At 46.1% G+C, this 22072-nt stretch overlaps 1 protein-coding gene across 1 annotated transcript; it reads right to left on the bottom strand.

Annotated features, from left to right (window-relative positions):
• Window positions 1–1996: 1996 nt before the first annotated feature.
• LOC149340252 (uncharacterized) lies at window positions 1997–18787 on the bottom strand. Its single transcript, XM_089550700.1, has 5 exons — window positions 18593–18787; window positions 13986–14094; window positions 12684–12895; window positions 10359–10673; window positions 1997–2139 (listed from the first exon to the last, which is right to left on the bottom strand). Exons 1-5 carry the CDS (start codon window positions 18770–18772, stop codon window positions 2059–2061), a joined length of 897 nt encoding a protein of 298 aa, XP_089406826.1. The 5' UTR covers window positions 18773–18787; the 3' UTR covers window positions 1997–2058.
• Window positions 18788–22072: the final 3285 nt, after the last annotated feature.

Below are 22072 nucleotides of genomic sequence, written 5' to 3'. Positions count from 1 at the left end.
GATGCCACAATGCATGATCCTGGTTACCAACTCTTTTTTTTTAAAGTTGTATCCTACTATAGAAGAAAACAAAACATTTTGTCGTGCCAAAGAAAACACACAGCAATGAATATAATTCAAGGAAAATGAACGAGTTAGGTGCAAGATTTTATGAGTTTAACATCTATGTCTTGTGCAAGATATGAGTTCAATAATCTACGAAGAGTATTAGTTTATGGTTTAAGGGGGTTTGACATCCCTAAGCGACTCAGGCTATGAGCGACGCCGTAGTGAAGGGCTCCGGAAATTTCGACCACCTGATGTTCTTTAACGTGCACTGACATCGCACAGTACACGGGCCTCTAGAATTTCACCTTCATCAAAATTCAAATGTCGCAGCCGGAATCGAACCTGTGTCTTTCAGGTCAGCAGCCAAGCAGCATAACCACTGAGCACTTGCGGCGGCTCACCATAGGAAGAGTATTACCCAGCACGTGATACAAATAACTATGGAATGAGGAACATTATACACTTCAGCAGAATGAATGATAAACGATAGAACATTTTCACGCATATTTGCTATCTCTAATAGCATGTTACCGTAAAGGGTTATTATCAGGGTTAACAGAGTTAACAGGGTTAGGCAAAAATTTGAACCTCTAATATTGTCGAAGTATTTCAAAGATCTAAAATGCAGAAAGACATGCCTGTGATCAGGACAACGAGAGAAATCAACCATGAAATACAATCAGCGACCGAATATTGCGACTCTACGGGGATCGCTCGAAAGATCAATAAATCAACTTCATCCGGAAAAGTCACTTCAGCTCCAAACTACCAAGCTGATGGAAGAAGCAGTCAATCTTATTACGCTCCGACATTCCCACGCGGTCACAGACAACAGCACGGCAGCCGTGTCCGCAAACTCAGCCGCCTCAGAGCGCACGTGATGGGACAAAGATGGAAAAATAGAACCTAATAAATTCAGGCAGTTATTAACAGCACATTTCAAGAGCCGAGTTATGCTGTCGTCTTTTTGAGTGTGTGCATATGTATTTTCTTATCTTTCTCCAAGTTGTTCTTGAGCTACTGTGTCTTTCTTAATGTTAATACTTTTGATAATGCTAATGTTGAACACGAACACTTCACTTTGTATTTTTTGTTGATGTTACCGACCACTGTATTATGTAACGACTGCTCCCCCCCCCACCTTATGTAATGCTGTAAGCCAAGGGCCCTTAAGGGTAAATAAATGATGATGATGAGGTGCAAAAGTGAACACACCATGGTGTTTGGATGACGAAAAAGGTAATGCAGACCTACCAACACAAACAGGCAAGCACTCCACTGGCTTCAAAGGCAGCGACACATTGTTAATCCTCTTCGACGAATGAAATTAAATGAGATGCGAAGAGCGCCCGCCACATTCTTTCGCTCACGGTCTCCGCATAAGCTCACACCTCCCACGCGCTTCGATTCCATCTTTTAGCATATTTAACAAAATGACGGCTCAGAAGGCATATGCCGCCGATAATTGTACCCTCCGACTACCTTCCGCCGCTGTCACTGTTTATAATGGGTTTCACACCGCGCTGAAGGATGGCGCCTTGGCTCTGCACGAGCCCAGTTCCCCGGCGTGCAGACTAATACGCATGGCGCTCTCGGTTCAATCTCAGGTTACGAGGACTGCATGTGCACTGACTCGGGCTGCAGGACAGAGCATAGGCTCTTTTGCACCGCGTGATGCTTTTGCCCACCGCAGACGCTGTTGCTGATGCACGCACTGCTCCGGCAGCAGCGCAGCACGTGGGCACCAGGCAGCAGACGGAAGGTTTGGCCAATGTTCGTTCAGGTGCGCCTCAGTTTTAGCAGCACACATCGTGCACTTTTTGAGATGCGGGGATTTGAAGAAATGCAACAGTACTCAGTAGCACTACAGCACACTTACTGGATGTGCTCTTTCTCCTCACTGAATTGTTGGCAGCAAGGCTAGCAAAATCAATTAGATAACTAGGTGTAAGTGTGATTTTTTATTTATTTTACTTCTCCTCAATAGGTTGCTTAACATAAGGAAGCTCCCTATGTCTTTGTTGGCGTTTTCCTTTGTCTTCTTTTGGAAGCCGATGTAGACTTCGGGGTGGGAGCCTTTTTCAGTGCACCCTGCAAAGCAGAAGAGAAAACGAAATGCAGAAAGCAAGAGTTTAACTACAGCACCCACAACAATCATAAAAATGATGATGTGCCTCAGAATTCGCATTACCGTAATAAGAGCTTCTAACTTTGCTCATAAATACAGCACATAAATGAGCTTATTCCTGCCTTAGAGGAGAGATGCCAAACTTGTCTAGGCCAGATTGCTGATTGCAGGGACAAAAAAGGATGATTAGAGAAGACACCTAGAAAGACAACTAGCTACCGATAAAAATACAAAACAAGAAGAACTACTCCGTTACTTTTCCACACTTTACCTTACGTTAATCATTACCCATGATAATCATGAGTACAAACTAACAGCTCAGTAACCTAAGCATGGTACACAGAGGGGCCTGTTCAAATCTAGCCTCAACCCCAAAGCTTAGAGCAATACAAAAGTATTATAAACATGAGTAGCTTGATGAAATTTCACCACTGCTGCAAAGTGCTTGATCCGTACTGTCCCTTCTGAAGCAAAAAAAGTGAACATATTGAAATCAGAAATGTTGCGCACACAAACACAACTAAACCAGGTGAATGAGCTGCAGGTCAGAGGCTGAGACGATTTTTTCCTGATGGTGCGAAAATTCATCAAGGGACCAGTGCGCTTTACAGGGACACTGAGAACAAATGGAAGTTGGCTGTACCACATTTTAATGACAATGAGGCTACTTTCACTAAAAACAGAAGTTTTATCATCTAGACAGAGAAAAAAAAATTCAGGAGACACTTGATCTCTGCCTTATAGGTGCAATAAAGAGGAATCTGAACTTCTCTTTTTACTGCGGGAACTCGATGTACACGTTACGAGCATTTCTAGAAACTTCGAATTATTGTCCAGTGCGGCCAATTTCCCTAATTTAAATTGGATTAAGCGTCCCTGCTCGTGCCTTTTCTTTAACTAACCGCACACGGTAGGAGGAGCCAACCAACCTTTCAGCCAGACCCATGGCAGCTTGCCGTTCTGCCATTGGCGGAGGGATGCATAGCGATCGGCGAAACCAAAGAGTCCACGCATGTTTTTATTTCTATGGGCCTAATTTGCAGCTATGTAGTCTCTGACTGAATATATTTACTCATGAAAACCTAAAAAACAAAATAAAAGTGAAAGTGAAGCCGGCACGTAACTGCGTGAAAGGTAATTCACTTGTTAGTTGACTTCACCTACCTTCAGCGGTGAACTTAAAACAGAAAACCAAAGCCGGGACGTATAAACCGATTTAAATTGGGGAAATCGGCTGCACAGGACAACAAGTCGAAGTTTCTAAGAATGCTCGGAACATGTAGATCGAGTTTCCACGCCAAAAAGACGAGTTCAGATTCCACTTCAGTGCACCTTTAATGGTATGATGCGATGGCATTAATGGGTCTCTTCAGCAGCCTAGGATCCTTTTTGTATATCATTTCGCAGATATGAACACTTCTTTATTCTTCAATTTATTTATATTTATTTTCATCTAATTTATTTCATTTACCACAAGGCCTCCCTTTAACCAAGTCGAGGGGTAGCGTGCCTGGCTCATGACCCAGGGGGCAGCGGTTCAAGTCCCAGCTCAACCATTTGATTAGCGCGAAAGCAATAAATAAAAAGAAATATAAATATCCACGACTGGGATTCGATCCCGTGGTGGCACAGACAGGTCAGCTTTGCAGGTCGCTGCGTGAGAGCACTAGGCCACCGCTGCAGCCAAACATGCCTCGTGTAAAACTCCAACACACTCTCGCACTATGCATTGCACATCTGCCTTCTTCATCCACTAATACTGCTATGAAACTAATATTTGCACTCTGAGCTGTATGGAGACAGTGACAGAGAGATGTGTGCTGCACGCATTGGCGTGGACAACAACATTGCTGCACAAAACGCGGTACTGAAGCACAGGCCACCAGCGTACATTAGGTAAATTGGCACTGATGATGAAAAAGTTGAAAATGCACATAACTGGCTTTCTCTGTCACTGGAAACATCAATCACGCTTTCAGGTACGTGGCGGCGATGTCCATCTGCAAGAAACTAAGCTTTCGCATAATACAGGGTCTGTCCTGCAAGTAATGAGACAAGTCGCGGCGTGACGCGCGCATGCACTAGATTGGGAACCTTCAGCTTGTGGGGACGCCTTCGTCCCCTGCGTTCGCTTTCCCTCAACGCACTAGTTCCCTGTAGTTAGCTCCCCCGAAACGCGCTCTTCTCAGTTTGGTTACTTTAACTAACAGGGGAGGGTGCTCGCGTCGCAGCGACACCAGCGCCACGGATGGCGTTTTGCTGCGCGCTCGCGGGGACCAACGGGCTCTCTTCTGCTCGGCACCGGGATAGCTCGCGGACGTTTCGCGAGCCGCTCCGCTCTTCGCCGGCGGCGACCTCGTGTGGAAACATGTTCCCCTCAGCTCGTCCCGTCTGGCCTCGGAGTTTTCCCCCCTGCCCTACCGTGGGCGAACATTCACTCGTAACCATGCTGGAGAGTCGGACATCCTCGATTCCTCTGTGTATTCTGTTGCTAGCTGGCGTTATTGTTGTTATAGCAATAAATGCCTTGTTTGTGTCAGCCAGTGTGTCGTTCCTTTGTTCCCGCAGAGCAAGGCCCGCCGTGGTCGCCGTGCACTCAGTAGCGCTCGCGATCACGGGGTGGGGTCCGCGCGGTTTTGAACTGTCAGCCGCGGTTAAACGGGGAGAACGGATTTATCTCCCCATTTCAACCCCACAAGCTTCACAATGCGACGAGCTTAGTTGGCTGCGAGCAGGCGAAGCGAGTGGACGTCTTCGAGCATGTTCCCATGTTTCGCCACTGCGTCGAGGACACCATGGAGCCAAAGCTGGAACAGCGCTACGCTATGAAGCTTTGCAATAAACTGAGTAAGTTACCTCCCGAGTCTGCCGAGTCATTCAACGATCAGGACAGCATGTGGGAACGATGCGATATCCAAGTCACGTGTTCTAATGGCACAAAGCATTTACAAACGGTCGTGAAGACGTTCATGACGAGCAACGGTCCGGGCGCCCATCGATGACGGTTACGGACGGTAATGTTGACTATGTTGTTCTGAACGTCTTCACGGCCATTTGTAAATGCTTTGTGTCATTGGAACCCTTGTGATCTCGACATTGTATCATTCCCACATGCTGTCGAATGTCTCGGTAGGTGATTTACTCAGTTTATTGCAAAGTTTGACGGCGTAGCGCTGTTCCAACATTCGCTCCATGGTTGCCTCGACGAAGCGACGAAACAGGGGTACACGTTACAACAAGTCCACTCGCTTGACCTGCTCGGAGCCAACTGAGATCTTTGCGTTGTGGAGCTGAAGGTTCCCCCTCCTTCCCCCAAAAGTGGTTTCCCGATCTAGCGCATGCCCGCGTCACGCTGCGACTTGTCTCATTACTTTCAGGACAGACCCTGTACTTCGTGCTTAGCAATGCTAAACCGTCAGTAAATTTTTTTTGTCCGCACAATTGCTTTATTTCTTGAGAAGCATTATATAATAGTGCTGGAATGACGTCCTGACCCTGTAGACCAAAGAATTTTGTAGTGACATCACTGTTGTACAAGTGTGATTCTTGTGGGGTGTTCGAATAACCGTATAAACGCGTGTGAGGGCTGCAGTTTTTTTTCCAGATTCGAGGGCCAATTTTCGGGGTGCGGCCCATATACGCGATGTGCGAATTTTTTTTTTTTTTTAACTAAGAACGCACCAATCAGGGAATGAGCAACATTTATTCTACGTTCAATCATCACTCACGGAGTATTTCAACTTTGAGCTGGTGCTGTGCTCTGGTGCACGCTCATCCCAAAAGAAGCCACGCAGCATGTCTGCAGTCAACGCGTATCCGTTGCTTCGCACTTCCATCACACAGCAGAGCAGCACTTCTTCCAGTTCCGAGAAACTCGCACGGCTTGCCTCGGAAAGCGCCCTTTTTGCAGCTTGTGTTTCTCAATGCATCCTTTTGGTTGCACCATCATCGGACGCACTCCTCGTCCACGTTGCATTTCCTGCCCGCTGCACGCTTGCCGTGTTCGAGAGCTAACTCCCAACCATGCAGCTATTAACGTGCTTGCCCATTGTGCTAAAACTGCAATGCTCGGCGGCAGCTGCCCGTGAAAGCCACAACCACCATAACTACTACAACGATTACGGTGAACGCACTAACACGCCACAAAAGCCCGGAGCTGGCGATACTGATGGCAATGTGGATAGCGCGAGGTCACAGCGGGAAAAAAAAGTTGACGATGATGATGACCACGGCCTCGAGCGCCATCCATGGACGGCACTTGGAAGCTCCTGTGCACGTGCGTGGCCTCCGCGATCAAGGGCACCATTGCTTGCAGCCGGAGCTGATCGCGGAGGCCACGTGCATGCATTTAGAAGGCTATTCCCGCCTCGGTTAAGGAAAGATGAGGTGCTGCAGCCCTTACACAGATTTTTTTTTTTTTAGATATCTCCTTCGGGAAAACGGGGTGTGGCCCATACATGGGTGCGGCCCTTACACGCATTTATACGGTACCTACGCAAGATCATGTGGTTGTAACCTCACAATCCACTCAACTCATCTGATTTTCTTGACACTCAAACAACACAGACGCCGGGTTTTCTGTCGAACGGGACCCTTAACGCTATTGCGTTAAAAGAATAGTACAATCTCGTTACAACAGACCTTGATAGTGTCCAAGAATTCATGTTAAAGACTAACTTGCAACCATACCAGTCTTTTATAGCTAGTGCGAGTTACAAGCTATACATAGCTACAGACGAGAAAATGCTTGTTTTAACGCTTCTGAAAGAAGTCGATAAGCTTTTGAAGTGTACAACAAACAGCTCTGGATGCTATCTGTGCTTCCATTAGTAAAAGAAAACCCGCTTCTTCCGGTGCCAAATTCGGTTTAAAATAGCATTTCAGGCCTTGGATATGCTCGAGAGTCTAGGCAGTGGTCACGTCTGTGGGACAGTTGCTAGGCCACCTTTGTCCTCTTCCTCGTCCAGTTCTTGGTTAAGAGCGAGCACTTCCCTCTCTTGTGCACAATTTCTTCATCGGTTAACTGCTCCGTGCTAACAAAGTTGGCATCCAACACTTGCATACTCTGAAAAGTCTTCCTTTCTAAAAGCTGTTTCCACAGCTGCCAATAACTCTGGGTCTGGCTAGTCTGTATCCTCCGCCAAAGAGGCTGGAAGCTCACTCACTGTCTCTTGAGACAAAGCCAGCCTTGCAGAAACAATTCTTAATGATTTCTCTTTGAAGCTGCTCCCACAGGGCCGAAAAAATCTGAGCAGCAAATTTCAAGTCAATTACAGAATCCTTTCTTCTACTGTGTGTCATAAAGCAGCCGCTCACCAAGGCGAGTGCGCTATCTTGCCTTCAAATGAGTGAAAAATGTTCTGGCCAACAGACTGCATTTCAGATGACGTGCCGGGAGGAAAATACAGCAGCTCTGTGGCCAATTGGTTTGGTTTGGTTTGGTTTATGGGGTTTAACGTCCCAAAGCGACTGAGGCTATGAGAGACGCCGTAGTGAAGGGCTCCGGAAATTTCGACCCCCTGGGGTTCTTTAACGTGCACTGACATCGCACAGTACACGGGCCTCTAGAATTTCTCCTCCAAAGAAATTCCAGCCGCCGCGGCCGGGATCGAACCCGCGTCTTTCGGGTCAGCAGCCGAGCACCATAACCGCTGAGCCACCGCGGCGGCTTTGTGGCCAATTGTTTGTGACAACAGTTGTCAAGGAAAAGTAGCATGTTCCTTTTATGCTTCCTTATTTTGCTCTCAAAGTTCACCAGCCACTTGTTAAAATGTCCTTTCTCATCCAAGCACTTTTGTTGGACTCCCAGTCCACAGGAATGTCCACGTCCCTCAAGCACAAAGGCCATTTGGATGTCCTGATTACTAACAGCTCTGCTATTGCATTGCTGTCCACACTACAGCACGGAATACCCTTATGCTCATTTGAGTGTTTCCCTCCATGACATGGATGCCCAGAAAAAGTGAGCATCTTTCCTGGCCAGAGTATTTTCGTTAGCGCTGAAAATGTTATGTGGTCAACAGCCTGGAAGGTACTCCTGCGGCAAATAGGCTTTCCAGTATGTCATTACACCGTCTTCTGTTCTGCGATTTGAAACAACTGAGTCAACCTTTCCTGTGTCTCAAGTCCTCATGGGCTAAAACGATGACATGTTGTTCCACGAGTTTTCGCAAAAGAAAACCACTGACAGAGATGCTCCGCGAATGAGCATCACGAATATATAACAGCAAGGCTTTTTCGATGTCTGGAAGTGATACCTCCCATAATCGAATCCTATTCAGTTGGAGGTTGCCTGCCGCCCTCTAGTATATGTATCAGAGTCATCTTCTTGTTTTTGTTGAGTGAGTTTACCACTTCCTTCTAGAGCACCAAAATCCTCTGCCATGTCTATCTATTTCTTGCCCTTTTATGGTTGCTCTATGATTAGAAGCTTTACCTTTAATGATATAATGATGATGTCATGGAGGGAAACATTCAAATGAGCATAAGAGTATTCTGTGCTGTAGTGTGGACATCAATGCAATAGCAGAGCTGTTAGTAATCAGGACATCCAAAAGGCCTTTGTGCTTGTGCGACGTGGACATTCCTGTGGACTGGGAGTCCAACAAAAGTGCTTGGATGAAAAAGGACATTTTAACAAGTGGCTGGTGAACTTTGAGAGCAAGATAAAGAAGCATAAAAGGAACATGCTACCTTCACACCCACCACAAACAACCGAGCAGGTCAGATTAAACCATGGCTAAACGTAGCTGAAAATGCAAGAGAGTATGAAAGTAACCTGAAACTAGCCAATAAGGTAACCCTGCAGAAAGAATGAAATTTAGATGGTGATCTAAACTATGGGCCGCAACGCCATGGTCCCATCAGGAAGCACTGAGTTTTATGTGCAAAACAACACGTTAAGCTGCATGCAAACTGACTTTGCCACCAATACTCTGAACTGCAAAACACCACTGCAGGTTGTTATAGCCAATCAAAGCTACTTATGTGAGGCACTAAAGCTAGACTGGTGATTGCTTTCCCAGACAAGCAACAGGAAACACAAGGGCAATCTTCTAAGCTTCCTAGAATCAACTGAAGAACGTTTGAAGCGGAATGACCTATGCGAGTTTTCCTATTTTGGATGATGTGAATTTCAGATGAAGAACATTTTACAGCACCTTATGAAATTCAGAGATTCTACTTTATGCGATACTAAAGTTATTTCTGCTAGAAGTGCCAAAAGCTCAGTGACATTCTCCAGCTTCACAAGTTCCAATGATGCAACCTGAGTACAGCGGACTCACGTTAAAAGGTGCTCTGAATGGGGCTCAATAAAAGGTACAGTATTTGTGGGATGTTAAAGGATGCCGCTTTACACATATGCTCTCGCAAGAATTGTATAACAGCGGTTTGTAGCAGCTCAGTTGCCTGTAGTCAAATTTTGAATTTTAGTGTCTTCGCGCCTTTCTGTCTCCTCTCGTCACTTTTTGCACGCTCAAAGGTCGCCACTCCTCCTGTGACCCTACCAGCAACATGCGCGGAAACTCCCAAGGGTATTGAGCTCCTTTTCCCACCGAAGCAATGCTGCTAACTGGCTGTGGCCACGGTAGCTATGTCGCGCCTGAAAGAGTCTAACCAAGAGCCATTTCTGAACTGAACAGAATTTCACAGAAACATGCGATGGGACGAAGGCGCAAGCAAGAAAAAGTCACTTCAAAGGGCTCGCCAACTTTCGCATGCAATCGATAATGGGTTTTCTGCTGCATGTAGAAATGGAATGTGTGGAGTTCAAAAAAAAGAAAAGGTATTTCTTCTCATTACTTGGTTCAAATGCGTGACACACTGATGGTGCCGCCAAGAAAATTATGGACTCTTGAGATTGTTGTCTGAAAGTGGGGAGCTGCGTTGTCTACACTCACAGCTCCGCAATGAAAAATACTTAACATAATCGCAGTTTCCAAGCGAAAATAGCTAGCACCGGCCATAGATGCTTTCAATTTTTCGACTCCTTCCAGTTCGTTTTCAGTAGAAGTAGCCTTCTCCTCATTAGAAACAGGCAACCAAACCAGTATAAGCCAACATCAATTTGTCCTCAGCATGGGAGAGGCCTTTGCCCTGCAGTGGGCATAGTCAGGATGATGATGATGATGATGATGACCATAAAGCAAGCCCATGGAATCTCCCCCAGATGGCCACTTACCTTGGGAGTAGCAGCAGCAGCAGTAGCAAGGGGTGTAGATACCATGGGCCCCCTGCGTTTTGAGCTGGGTGAGGCGACCAGCTTGGCTGATTTCTTGGGCGACAGGGTCTGTCGGCTGGGCGTCACCTCCACCAGGGTTTTCGTAGACGGCTTGTCTTGCTTCATCTTGCGCACTTTTCGTGCACCCGGGGGCGTCTTGAAGCTCAGACTGTCGTCGCTCGAGTCGAGCACTAACGGAAAGCCAGAGTCCTCGGCCGTGCTGCTGGCTCTGCTCGAGTCCTTGGCGGGCAGTGGCTCCAGCAGTGCGCTGGGAACCTGCTCAAAGCGGAAAGTGGAAGCCACAACACAGTGGAAACTCAATCACATGGACTCGTTCAATCTGGATTTCTGGTTTCTAATAACTGATGTCTGATTTCCGTCAAAATCACATGTACTTAAAAAGGCTCTGTACAATTCAAACAAATTCTCAGTACTTTTGCAGAGTTAAGTTTTTAAAACAGACTGTTACATAAGAGGAGAGGACCGTGAAATCCCACTCTCTGGCACACCAATGCTCTTGTGTCGAAAATATTGCGTGGCTTGGTGCTTGTAGCGTGCTGGAACATTTGGAGGCCAGAGGAATAATCACCCTGAGCTGCTTCATGTATCAGTTACATAAGTAGTTAACACATAATGGCTTTAAGTAGTGCCTTTAACTCATAATATCAAATTTCGTAAAAAATGCAAGCAAGAGCAGTAAAATTCAGTCAGAGAGAACACAGTGACATGACGTCCTGATCTAGAGGCAGCACCTTGGCTGTCGAGTTTGGCGGAAGAAACTGAACCTCAATATTATTGAGTGCAACATCTGTGTGGTAAGTGGTAGAGTTGTCCATGAGAAGGCACACTTTGCGACCTTCACACACAAGCTCGCAGTCCCAAGCATGCAGCCTTTTCAAGTTCAAGCGTCATCTAACATTTCTTGTTGGAAGCATACTCTACGGGGAGTATGTGGCACCTCTTCATGCACCTCGGGGTTTTAAATTTTACGACAACGAAGGGACACAGTTTCGCAATACAATCCATGTTGGTGGCAAGCAAAACAGCGATGATGGCCTTGCTTTGCTTGCCGCTATGGCACGGCTTCCCACATGCGTAAAGTGCACGCTGGGGCAGCATCTGCCAAAATGGCCCAGTTTCGTCTACATTAAAAATGTCCTTGGGCTCGTACTTCAAAAGGATTTGCCGCCACTCCTCTTCCAGTCACTTTTTTACACTTTCGCAGTTAGCCGTCTCGCTCTTGCTCGAGATCACTTTACTGACGATCTCGTAGCGAGCCTTAAACCTTTGGAGCCACCCAGAGCTGACGGCAAAGTTTTCAGCAGCGAGGGTAAGAACAAAGTCTTTCGCTTTTTGTTGGAGCACTGGTCCCGACCCCGAGCATGTTCCGACCTCTAACATCTAGAAACCACTTCATCAAGCCGCCAAAGGCAGGAGAGCTGAAGACAGTGTGAATTTGCCCGCATGCTTTGTGCCGCCTTTGTCGTGATGGCAGTCTTGTTTATCAGGATGGTGCTCAAGGTACTCCTTGGGATGTTGAATAAGTCGCCAAGAAAGCACTTCTTTTCGCCGTTTTCCACGCATTTATTTCCAGCTCTGCCAGCAAGCTCCGCTGGTGCAACCATACCATACACCACCAGCCTAGTTTACCGCTCGATGCTCCACAATGTGCGGTGGCACCCCTAGCAGCCACTTGTGTCCCAAAATCAAACTTTGGCGGGAGTTTCATGACCACTAGGAGTACCAAAGGACTCTGATAGCACTAACCTGCACGAAGAAGCAAGAGTCAGAGGAAAGAAACACGACCACCCTAGCTACTAACAATTGCTTATTGTGTCATTGTGTGTATACAATCCTCTGTTAAATGACAAAAACAAACAGCTGTTAGTAGCACTGCATCCAGTGGTAGTCATGCTTCCTTTGTCTCATGTCCTTTAAAGTAATTTAATGCAATTTTAGCTCAAAAGTGCAATACTGATTTGTAGCACCCATTTTTGACGAGAGATGCCATCATTTTTAAGCCTTCGAACATTGATGTGCTCAGAATTTTAAGAGCAGAACAATTTTTACCTGCATGTGCTAATTTCTTTAGTTTCTTCTGCACTACTCTGTGCAATGAATGAGGAATGTTTTGGTTCACAGGTAAGTAAAAAGAAGTGCGACATGGTTCCTTGAGGGCATCCCTTAAGCAAGGCAGCATCCAAAGGAATTATATCACACCACTGCAACTGACTGAGGGTTCTGCAGTACAGCAGGCAAAGGATGTGAAGTGACTCCCACTCTCACCTCAGGGGCAAAGTTGCAGCGCACGCCCATCTTGCGCAGTCGGGCCCTGGTGCGCTCCAGGGTGGCCAGGCGGCGCTGGGCGCTCCGCTTCTCTGTTTCAGCTGTGCGGCGCCGATTGTGGACCGTGCGCACCACCTCCTTGCGTAAGGGGAACGGGTAGCGGAAATGCCGGAACAGGCCCTCATGCACCTGCTCCTTGGGCACCACGCTGCCTGCACAGCGGTTTAAAGGAGTACAGACAATGAATTTCAAACACAAACACTATGATTTGTTTCATGGGCGTAAGGAGATGCTTTATAGCAAGTTTCAGGCACAGGTGTCGAGTGGAACATACATTAATATGATTCTGAATTTTGTCTGAGCAGCCACTCCGCATTTCTGCCCAAATCAAATGACAACAATGGGCACTTGACGTCATGGAACCGAGTGGTTGTTCACAGGATCTAATGCTTGCCGGTGAGGCTGGCATCATCAAAATGTGGTAGCCCAGGTTGGTACGTCAACCATAAAGTCAAAGTGCCGAAACTGCGGGTGCAAAAGCGTTTGTAATTAATTAGTCACGCTGGTTCACTGCATGTGATGTCTTCGTCTGGCTTGTTTAGCCAGCCGGAAGGAATATGGCAATGAAAGCAGTGCACGTTGTGTACAATTACAAATTAATCATTGACATCAAGAAGTGACCTACATTACGAGATAGTACCTGCCTCAACTTCAAAGAGAGGTTATTGCATCATTCATGCTATATTCTGACACACAAAAAAAAGACAATAAAAAGATATGAAACCCAATAAACGAATTGCGCTATATGATGCCACACAATAAAATATATATGTAGTCTGAGAGCAAACATAAAGCAGCTTTTATTTTTATTTTACTAAGAAAAAAGTATCATTAAGATCACTGCAATGCAATCAGTTTCTTTTTCTTTTTTCCCCCGCTGTATGTGGTGCAAGCCAACGAAAGTACACCATTGTGCAGCTTGCCTGAACATGTCGTGCAATGTTCGTACTGAAAGTTCATTCAATTTGGATCGTTCATTAAACGAAGTGCTCTGCTTTACAAAAAATTTCCTTTGTTCAGCAGTGAGAAGTAAACAGAGCACAACGAACTAAAGACAAACATGTCACTAAATGATCAGGGTGATGTTGAAGAATAATGTAGATGACTTTTTGCACCATCTTGCCATGCAAGCAACAATGTACTGCCAATCATGTCATGAAAAAGAAATTATACGCACCAGCCTTTGTCAGTGAAAACAAAGGTTGACAAAAACAGTATTAAGCTACGCTTTCAACCACTCACATTTGAGGATTTTGTTGAAGAACAGGTACCCATCCATGGTGTCTGCAACAATTTTAGCTACGTCTTCTGACAGGAATTCAATGAATGCATAGCCACGGCTACCGCCAGTCTGTAAAATAAAACGTATTGAACAAACATGAGAAACAGATGCAAAACTCACTGATTGTAAGTGAACAAAAGATGGGACTCCCCAATGGTCAGGTTGCATTAGAAAATTTTTTTTAAGAATAACCCTAAATTTTCTGTAAGCTTCTATAAGCTTGGTGGGTTCCTGGTCATCAATCACATTCATGGCTGATATCACTGATTTGAGCCTCTGTTGTTTAATTTCTCATCAGCAACTGCTAGCATTAGCAGTATTAATACCTGGCACTCACGAATTCAACTGGCAGTGTCCAATAGTTACAGTGAACAGGCTAACGTGGTAACCAATCATCACAAAGAACCAATACTGCTTTTGAGCCACATAGCAAAAAGGTTTGGTTTTTATGAGGTTTAATGTCCCAAAGCGACTCAGGCTATGAGGGACGCCGTAGTGGAGGGCTCCAGATAATTTAGACTACCTGGGGTTCTTCAATGTGCAGTGACATCGCGCAGTACACAGCCCACTAACATTTCGTTTCCTTGTAATGCGACCGCCATGGCCAGGATCGAACCCGCGTGTTTCGGGTCAGCAGCCGAGCACCATAACCTCAGAAGGCTTGCCTCAGGCAAGCACCCTCAGTCTTGCTTACTTTGTGCGTGTGTCAAGAAATCATCTTTCTGCCCTCTCTCTACCATAGCGAAAAAAAACTAATATATGTTTACATCTGTCTGAAATGTATTTCTCTAGCGGGAAGTGATGAATGCGATATGGACCACTGGAGATTTTTGTTTTTGCACAAATGACTTTGCAGAAGAAATGCCTCATGAACCATCAAAACAAGGCCATGGAGACAGCAAATGAGGACGACACACAGCATTTAGCCTTGCCCACATCTTGCCTGTCGTCCATATCCTCATTTCTACTGTGAACCTTGCGTGAGATGAGAGTTGTTTGCAGTACTGTGAGAGGTAAAGCTCTCTAATCCAATCAGGGCTAAGGAAGACAAATAGTTTAGCAGTGCCGCGACTATTTTTCAAACAACTATTGCACTAACTGAACGGGCAGTTCAGGATGGTATTATCAACGAATAGAGAGCATTTCATTCCCTGGTTAGGTTCGCAGAGAAAGACCGCACAACACAACACTGCGGAGGCTTGTACCGCTGATGTGTACCGGGTCGTCCGAGTCCATAGAGTTATTACTATACTGACTCTAGAGAGAAAGCTGAGCATTCAGCTCATGCATTCCAACAGTCAACGAATGAGCCCAGCCATGCTCCAATCATTTTGTCATGTGACTGCTCACGTCTTGCAAAACTACTCTCCCACTGGATGTGCAGCTGTAAGCAGCATGTAAGAAACTAAAGCATTGCGTTTGGAACATTGCAGAAGGTATGTAGTGCCCACTGAAGGTGCACACCGGCTCATGTACCCATGCCACACGCTCACATTATTGCCATTATTTTTGGAGCTGATACTATATGCACGCATTTAATGTCATCATACGAAAGTCCCTAGGATGATAATGCTCCCAAGGCAGTGATAAGTTTCATCTGAATATATGCAGTACCAATTAGCAAAATATCACAGGAATGTTGTTCAAATGGAATATAAAAATGATCCTGCAGAAAACACCACTGTTCTCGCTTGACAAGACGAAAAGGTAGCCATAAACTCGCGTCTCAGGACACAAGCCGAGAGTATCGGTCAGAATTGCTGGTAAAAAAGGCGCCCTTTGCATCAAAAATGCTGTAGAAATGCCTCATCTGACTGAAAGTTATGAATTAACTATTTGCTACTGGTTAGGAAGCTGTTACTAGCAAAGTTGCATGCTTTTCTCCGTGTGGAATATGGATGAGACTACGAACTGCTTGGGCGAATGAGCTGTGGTGAACTAAGTGGGGAGCACATGGCAGTAAGGCTAATGCAATTAAGTTTATGCATGTGGCAACACGCAAATGCCATTATAACTTAAAGGGCCACTGCCCAGGGTCCGGACATTTTTGAAAAACAAGCCCACTGCATAGATGAGGCATCGAAGATAACCTCTGCAAAATACTAGAGCCATGCGCGCCCCGAAAAGCTGCGAAAATTCAAATCAAAGCCCGCTCGTTCTTTCCTTCAACAAAACGGGCCCGGCCCACTACTCTGAACCCCATTGACGTCATGGGGGGTTACTTTCGCTGAAGGCACTCCATTGGTGCATCGTTCTGACTGACGGGAGAAGATTGGGCGTAGCCTTGGCGTCGCGTCGTCTGCACAACGCTTTCCGCAGCGCCTTCTGTTTTGGCTCATGCCTACAAACCCGCATGAAGGAACAAAAAAAAAAAAAAAACTGCGGAGGGAGCGTGCGGCGACAGCCTTGAACCCTTGCCATAAAAAGTAAAAAATAGTAAAACTGAGGGAGTTGGTTCGCCCCCCCCCCCCCCCCCCCCTCCCCCCGCCGTGATCACCTCACGAGACGCTCTGCGTACGCGCTCCCTTCTCAGATTTTTTTCTTCTATGCAAGCCCCCCAAAACAAGGTTTTAATTACTAGTGCAGCAGAGCCTTTCCCTCGCTCGCCCACTTGACCGCTCCACACACACACCGCTTATCTTTCGTGCATCTTGCGTACGCCTTGACTCCAATGAATGACATATGCTTTGGAGCGGAGAAAAGACACAAACACACAGAACACAAACACGCATGGAGAAAAGCAAACGGGCGGTTGCCGGGTCCGCGCTTCGCCGTGTGTTTCGAACACAACCGACTTCCGCCCCTCCGCTCGTGAAACGGTAGGGAGGCCTAAAATAAAATGAAAAGGTGGCTCGTTAACTGGGAATGACAAACAGATGTATGAAAGGATGCGCTCGCTAACAAGTCTAGGTGGTCGAGCCGATCGCGCCTCTCGATCGTTCAGTGTGCGGAGAAAATGCAAAAACCAAGAAAAGAATTCTATTGAAGGCGGGGCCACGACGTCGCCCTGTGACGCACTCCACAGACACCACGCCTCCGGCTTACACCGGAGAAGGAAGGGGTGATTTTGCCTTGCCGAGCACTACTCGACGAGGAGCGGGAGAGAAAAATTTCGAGGAGGGAATGGAAGGAGAGGAGGCTCGCTCAAAGTGAGGTAGAGAGTGTTTGGGACCATGGGGTGGGCAGGGGCCCTTTAAGGCAGTAAGCACTTAATGGCATTAAATGTGCTCGTGTGGCATGGGTATTAGGTTGCTCGCTGATATTTTCTTAGTCCTGTAGGAATATGAATGCACATATTCGAGTAATCTCTGTATTGAATGGTCTGCACTCAGCGTACTAGCTTTGTATCAATAGAGCATGCAAGCCTGAACAACGTCAAAGCAGTCGAAGCATCTCAGAACCTCGCTGTTTGGTGTACGGCACAAGAGCTAAGTTATCAAAAGAAGATCACAGTGGCTACTTCAGTAATGAATCCAGCTTGTTGCCTACACTGCATGCACTAATTGTGACATCCCAGAATGATGGCGCCGATAGCCAAAATACTGTGGCAAGTCGCATGCTTATTTTACTTTGCATTTGCAAAAGCAGGTTGTTTTTGTGCTAGTGTAGGTCGAGCCTGTAATGTGGTTGCTTATTTACACTGGCAATTTGGATCTTTTGCTGATCAGGCTCGTTTTTGCACATCTAAAATTTATTATGAACCGCTGAATAGAAAATGCGCCAGGCAGTCGTGTGTATCACGAGCTTGCGGAGATACCATGGAGAAGGTTTCAAAACATTGGCATTAGAGAGAACTTGGAACACCTAAGTGATGACATTTTCTCAGTGTAAAATTTAGCTCCCGGCACGGTACTAAGTTTGAACACTGGTGGTAGGTCTTATAACAGAAAGAACGAATTCACATGTGCCTCGAATCAGTTTGCTACATACTCGCTTTGCAAAAAATGCGCAAATAAAAATGCTCTTCGGTGCAAGTGTTGTCATGTCTCTCTCTCTCTTGGGAATGCTGGTCAAGGCGGTTCCAGAAAGTGCCTGTCAGACTGATGTAACACCTATATAACACTATATAACACATATATAACACTGATGTTAACTATATAAGAACTGTATTTAGGTTAGCTTTATAGTTAAGCATGGGAACGAGTCATCTGTTGCGACATTTTAAGAATAAAGGTGCAGCACTGCGCACATTCACGCTCATAAGTGACTGGGAATGTAACCCATAAAACGCTACACTTAGAACAAACAAATCCGAAATCGCAACAGAAATAGTGTCCGCTCAAACACTGTAGTGATAATGCACTTCATACAGTTTGAAATGGAATTCTTAGATATTTTGGGAATACAAATGCCTGAAAATTGTTTTTAACTCATGTAACTAACTCGTGTATTGAGCTTTAATGTTGCAACAATAAGATGACAGGAACGGGCAACGAACGCTATTTGTCTTTCATAAAGAACTCTCAGAAAGAAATTTGTCTATTTGTCTTTCATGCACACCAGTTTCCTGAGTCGACATGACAGTTCTGAGTTTGCCAGCTATTTCACAGCCTGTCTTCTCACTTACCCTTGCACTGCGTGACAGCCTTAGGTTCGTGACAGTGCCGAACTGGGAGAAGTACTTCTTCATTTCTTCTTCATAAAAGCCATGCGGGATATGCTTGAGGTAGATGACGCCGCGCCTCTGCACCTTCGGCTGTGGCTGCAGCAACAAGACGTTGACAGCGTTAAACGAAAAGCAATGCATAACGTACCACGCTCACACCCATATCGCGACACTCGCGGCACAAGTCAACTGCCGAAACACAGCGAGTAGGACAACTCAGGTGGCAGATACTGCTAGAAGGAACTATTCATTTAAAATCACGTGTTGACAGCGAACACCGAGAGAAACCCCGTAACCGCATGTTGAAAGAACCTAGCAAGTGTGTAAGGGCTGTAAATGGTATAATGAGCAAAAGGAGAATGCACTTCACAAAATGTGCCAGGAATACTCACTTTCGCATTTTGTTTCTTCTTTGAAATCGCCTTCTTTTTAGCCATCGTTTTAGAGCACCACACGACACGCGCTGCCAAACAACGCGAAAGGCTGTTAACTGTTGCCAGACCAACTACCGACATACAACGCATTGAGACTAAAATCAACAAAAAAAGCCAACAATGTTTTTTATTTGTAATCTGCGCCACCTGCATTTTATAACAATGTTTTAAATGTTTTATTGCTTTATTGTCAAGTTTTGCAATTTTCATAGCAATAATTTTATTGTAAAGCGACTTCTCTTTTTCTACAAGTTTTGGTTCTTTTTTCTGCCTCCAACCCTAGAAACGAAGTAAAAAGAAGCGAAAGAAGCCAATGTAAGCCAGAATAAACAAAATCAGCTCGAAGGGACGTGAGTTAAATTGGTTAAATCGCTAATACCGGCCGCAGCGGCCGCGTTTCTATAGAAGTTAAATGCAAAAGCATGTGCAAAAGGTACCCGTCTGCTTAACGATGCTTCAGTTGCTTCAGTAGCCGCAGTTATTCCGGAGCCCTCTGGTCTTGATGGAAGGAAGGACGCGCTAACTGTCGCTAGGCGCTATACTGTCGCAGTGAACTCCGCAGCACCTCGCGGGAACGCAGGGAAGAAGCGAAGGACGGAGTGCTTGGAGGAAGCTAATTTTTCCTTCCTCCATGACGGAGTGTGAGAAGACAGAATGAGATGCTCTCTAGGCCATCTCTTTGTGTGTTCTTCTTTCTCTCCCTTTCTCACAGAGCGCCGGGAGCGGCTGCGTGGTCGTTTGTTTTTTTTTTCCCTCCATGTCGCGTGGTTTGGGTGTGCACCTAGAATGTGAGTTATACGCCATTTCATCAAAACCAAAACCAGTTTCGAATATACGACCGCATACCTCATGAGTCATGACACTTCAATGTAAACTGTTTATTGGTTTTTCCTCCTGCATCTACTCAAAGGAAAAGGCTTATTCCGACTACCCGACTGACTGTTCGTCCTCAGATTTCGCAGAGCGGCGGCATTTGGCTTTTCACATGGTGTGGGCGTGCCTCTTCAATTCCGCTATTGAGAGACTTCCTAATACTTTGGAGCAGTGCGAGGCCATTATGGATAGCGAGGACCCCGATCAGCAACGAGGGCTGGCAAGCAGGGCCCACGCTGCGGCGCAGGCCAATGGGCTGCCGGAGTAGGCGGGCCGCCCAAGACTTAGGAAAACTGCCATTCTTTCGATAAAGTTTCCAATCAATCAATGGCGTTCTTGGCGGTAAGTATTTCCGCTTTACGGCAGAAGTTTCCCCCTCGAGTAACAAAATTATGACCAGCTGCTTCAGATATATATAATTAAAATTCTCTTTGTTGATCCTTCATCGCCACTAGACGACGTGCACTCATCCTAGCCGATATGAAGCATGCACAGCGGCGAGTAAAAAGCATGCAGTATTACTCCGCTAGCCAGTCACAAAAGTAAACGAAATCAGCTTTTTAACCTTTGGCTTTATTAAACAAGCCTAGATGTCAAAATTCTAGCGCTTACAACTTTTTCTTGTGATTAGCTTGTTGTTTAGGCCACAAGAGAAGTTTTAACAACGCACTACTTTTTGTCGTGGAGGAACTGTGCGCCGGTCGTCAGCTTGTCGCGCTAATCTGCACATGCGCGCGCGCAGCGGGGCTAGATTTTACGCTGAACAGATGCGCTGTAAAAGTTGTAGTAATTGGCGGTCTGTCGACGGCCACAGACAATGTACAGTCAGTCCGCACCCGACACCTCATTCTTGATGCCCGCACTTACAGGCATATATATCCTGCCCCCGAACACCACATCGCACCAGGGGTACATGCTCCCATAGATTTTGTGCGCACTACCAGTGCTTACTGCTAAATGTCTTTCCTTTCTTAATCCCCCTCCAATTTTTCTATTTATTTATTTACAAATACTGAAGGCAGCAGCGCTGCCCTAGGAGAGCGTTACATGTGTTGTAATAACAATTCAGCAAACATATGTTCATTGGAATACTCAACAATAAATGGAGGCAAACAGCTCCACTGATGTGTTGTAAAGGGAAAGTATAAATTACTAGAGCACGGAGCCATCCTCATTCCAATAAGCGGATTCACTGTAGTCAGTGCAGGGATTTTTTTTTTTAGGAAAGGAAATGGCGCTGTAATCGTCTCTCATCTGGCGGACACGCGAACCGCGCCGTAAGGGAAGGGAGAAAGGTGGGAGTGAAAGGAGAGAGAAACGGGTGCCGTAGTGGAGGGCTCCGGAATAATTTCGACCGCCTTGGGATCGTTACTGTGCACTGATATCGCACGCTAAAGATCCCGATGTGGTCGAAATTATTCCGGAGCCCTCCACAACCTACTGCATTAAGTTTTTCCCTCATTTGATCCGGAGTGTACCATTCGAGAGCTCTAGACAAGCGTATTCGCCTCTGTACTCACAGAATATTATGCCAGCCCGACTTTCACCTCCGCAATTGCGATCGCCAGCTGTCGGCTTCAGTTGCCACTCATGCGTGCTGGAGGCTTTTGCCACCGACGGTATATATGATGCCAAAGTGCATAATGTTAATTCACCGATACGGTTAAGCAGCTGAGTTCCTTGGCTCCGAAAACTGCTGTCCGCATCCCGCAAATGAGATATTATGAGGGGCCTGAATGTTTGACTTCTTTTAAAGTAGTCCAACGCACAGGAGTTTGCACCTTGTAGAATGCTAGGGGGAGGAGTAAAGGGACAGTTCTATACCTCCTAACGTTACGTGCTTGTGGTCACGTCTGTGCGTACTTCCTGGGTGCAATATACAGTACGCAAAGCTGTGAGGCAGCTGCTATAAGAACAGCTCTGGTTCTTGAGGGCTTGGACAAGAAGCGTGACGATCGCAGAAACTGCAACCTCAGTACGTAAAACTGTGAGGCAGCTGCTATAAGAACAGCTCTGGTTCTTGAGGGCTTGGACAAGAAGCGTGACGATCGCAGAAACTGCAACCTCAGTACGTAAAGCTGTGAGGCATGCAGCTGCTATAAGAACAGCTCTGGTTCTTGAGGGCTTGGACAAG

The sequence above is a fragment of the Amblyomma mixtum genome, chromosome 6, assembly GCF_055824585.1.
Source record: "Amblyomma mixtum isolate Tamu chromosome 6, ASM5582458v1, whole genome shotgun sequence".
NCBI classification, from domain to species: Eukaryota; Metazoa; Arthropoda; class Arachnida; order Ixodida; family Ixodidae; genus Amblyomma; species Amblyomma mixtum.
Note: the sequence above shows the minus strand (reverse complement) of the source record. Positions and strands in the feature narration are given on the sequence as shown.